General features: G+C 50.3%; 1 protein-coding gene across 1 annotated transcript in view; it reads right to left on the bottom strand.

The window, feature by feature from the left end:
* Nucleotides 1–247: 247 nt before the first annotated feature.
* The window catches only part of DLX5 (distal-less homeobox 5), a 2,632-nt gene continuing 1,797 nt past the window's right edge, over nucleotides 248–1,082 (bottom strand). Inside the window, exon 3 of the mRNA XM_009895363.1 lies at nucleotides 248–1,071. Within this exon, the coding sequence (XP_009893665.1) occupies nucleotides 614–1,071 (458 nt within the window). The 3' untranslated portion in view covers nucleotides 248–613. The remainder of the gene's footprint in view (nucleotides 1,072–1,082) is intronic.

Here is a 1,082-nt window from a genome sequence, read left to right as displayed (position 1 = left end):
GCGGGGACGGAGCATCGCCGCCCCCCGGCTCGCCCGTGGGGACCTACAAGGGTCAGATTTTGCCAACGTGCCCGGGCTGAGGTGGCACGACACGGCACGGCACGGCACGGTGACTGAACGTGAGCTCCCAGGATCGGGCCCCTCAAAAATCCCTCTTTCCTTGGTCGCTCTCTGCAAGCAAATTGGTATTATTATTTTTTCCCCCCTCTAATTAATAGGAGAAGGGGTAATTTGGAAGCGTTTCTCGTGGTCGAAATAATTTTATTTTATTCAGAATATACAGTTTAATTCCTCTATCTACAATTATTTACAGGGTTAAAATAACATTGAAAAAAAGTCTCTGGAAAAGTTGAGGTCATAGATTTCAAGGCACCATTGATAGTGTCCACAGCTGAGCCAAAAAATGTCCGTATTGTATAAAAAAGGGTTTCCTTTGAAATGCAATAAGTTACATGCACAAGCTTTACACATTTAATCTTTTTGTTTGTTTCTTTTCCCTTTTAAAAATCCCCCATATGCATTCCTTTCGTTATTATTCCTTAACAGTAAAACATGGGAGTCCAAGGAACAACAAAAAAAAAAATTAAAAAAATAAAATAATAAGGGTCAGACTCTAATAAATTGTCCCAGAGGCCAGCGCTAACGGGTGCTGTAGGGAGCCGTGGGGTTGGAGGTGGGAGTTGATGGAGTTGGCAGCGGGGTACCAGGAAGCGGAGCTCTCCAGGTAGCTGGATGCAGGGGACGGGTTGGAGTTTGGAGGGTGACCGTGTGCGTGGGCATGGTGGCTGAGAGAGCGGGACGAGCCCTGAGGTTCCCAAACCGCAGGTGACTGTGGAGAGTTGCAGGCCATGGGGTCGCTGGAGCTGGGGCTGTGCTCCGGAGGCATCTCCCCGTTCTTCATGATCTTCTTGATCTTGGATCTTTTATTCTGAAACCAAATTTTCACCGGGGAGGGGGGCGGGAGGAGAGGGGAGAGGAAAGAAGGAGTAGGGGGAAGGGAAACCGACACCATTAATGCCCGCCTGGCAACCCGGCGCTCCGCGGCTGCGATGGGACCCGCTCCCCGCCGCCCTCCCGGACCC

The sequence above is a fragment of the Charadrius vociferus genome, unplaced genomic scaffold (genome assembly GCF_000708025.1).
Source record: "Charadrius vociferus isolate BGI_N301 unplaced genomic scaffold, ASM70802v2 scaffold31, whole genome shotgun sequence".
NCBI classification, from domain to species: Eukaryota; Metazoa; Chordata; class Aves; order Charadriiformes; family Charadriidae; genus Charadrius; species Charadrius vociferus.
Note: the sequence above shows the minus strand (reverse complement) of the source record. Positions and strands in the feature narration are given on the sequence as shown.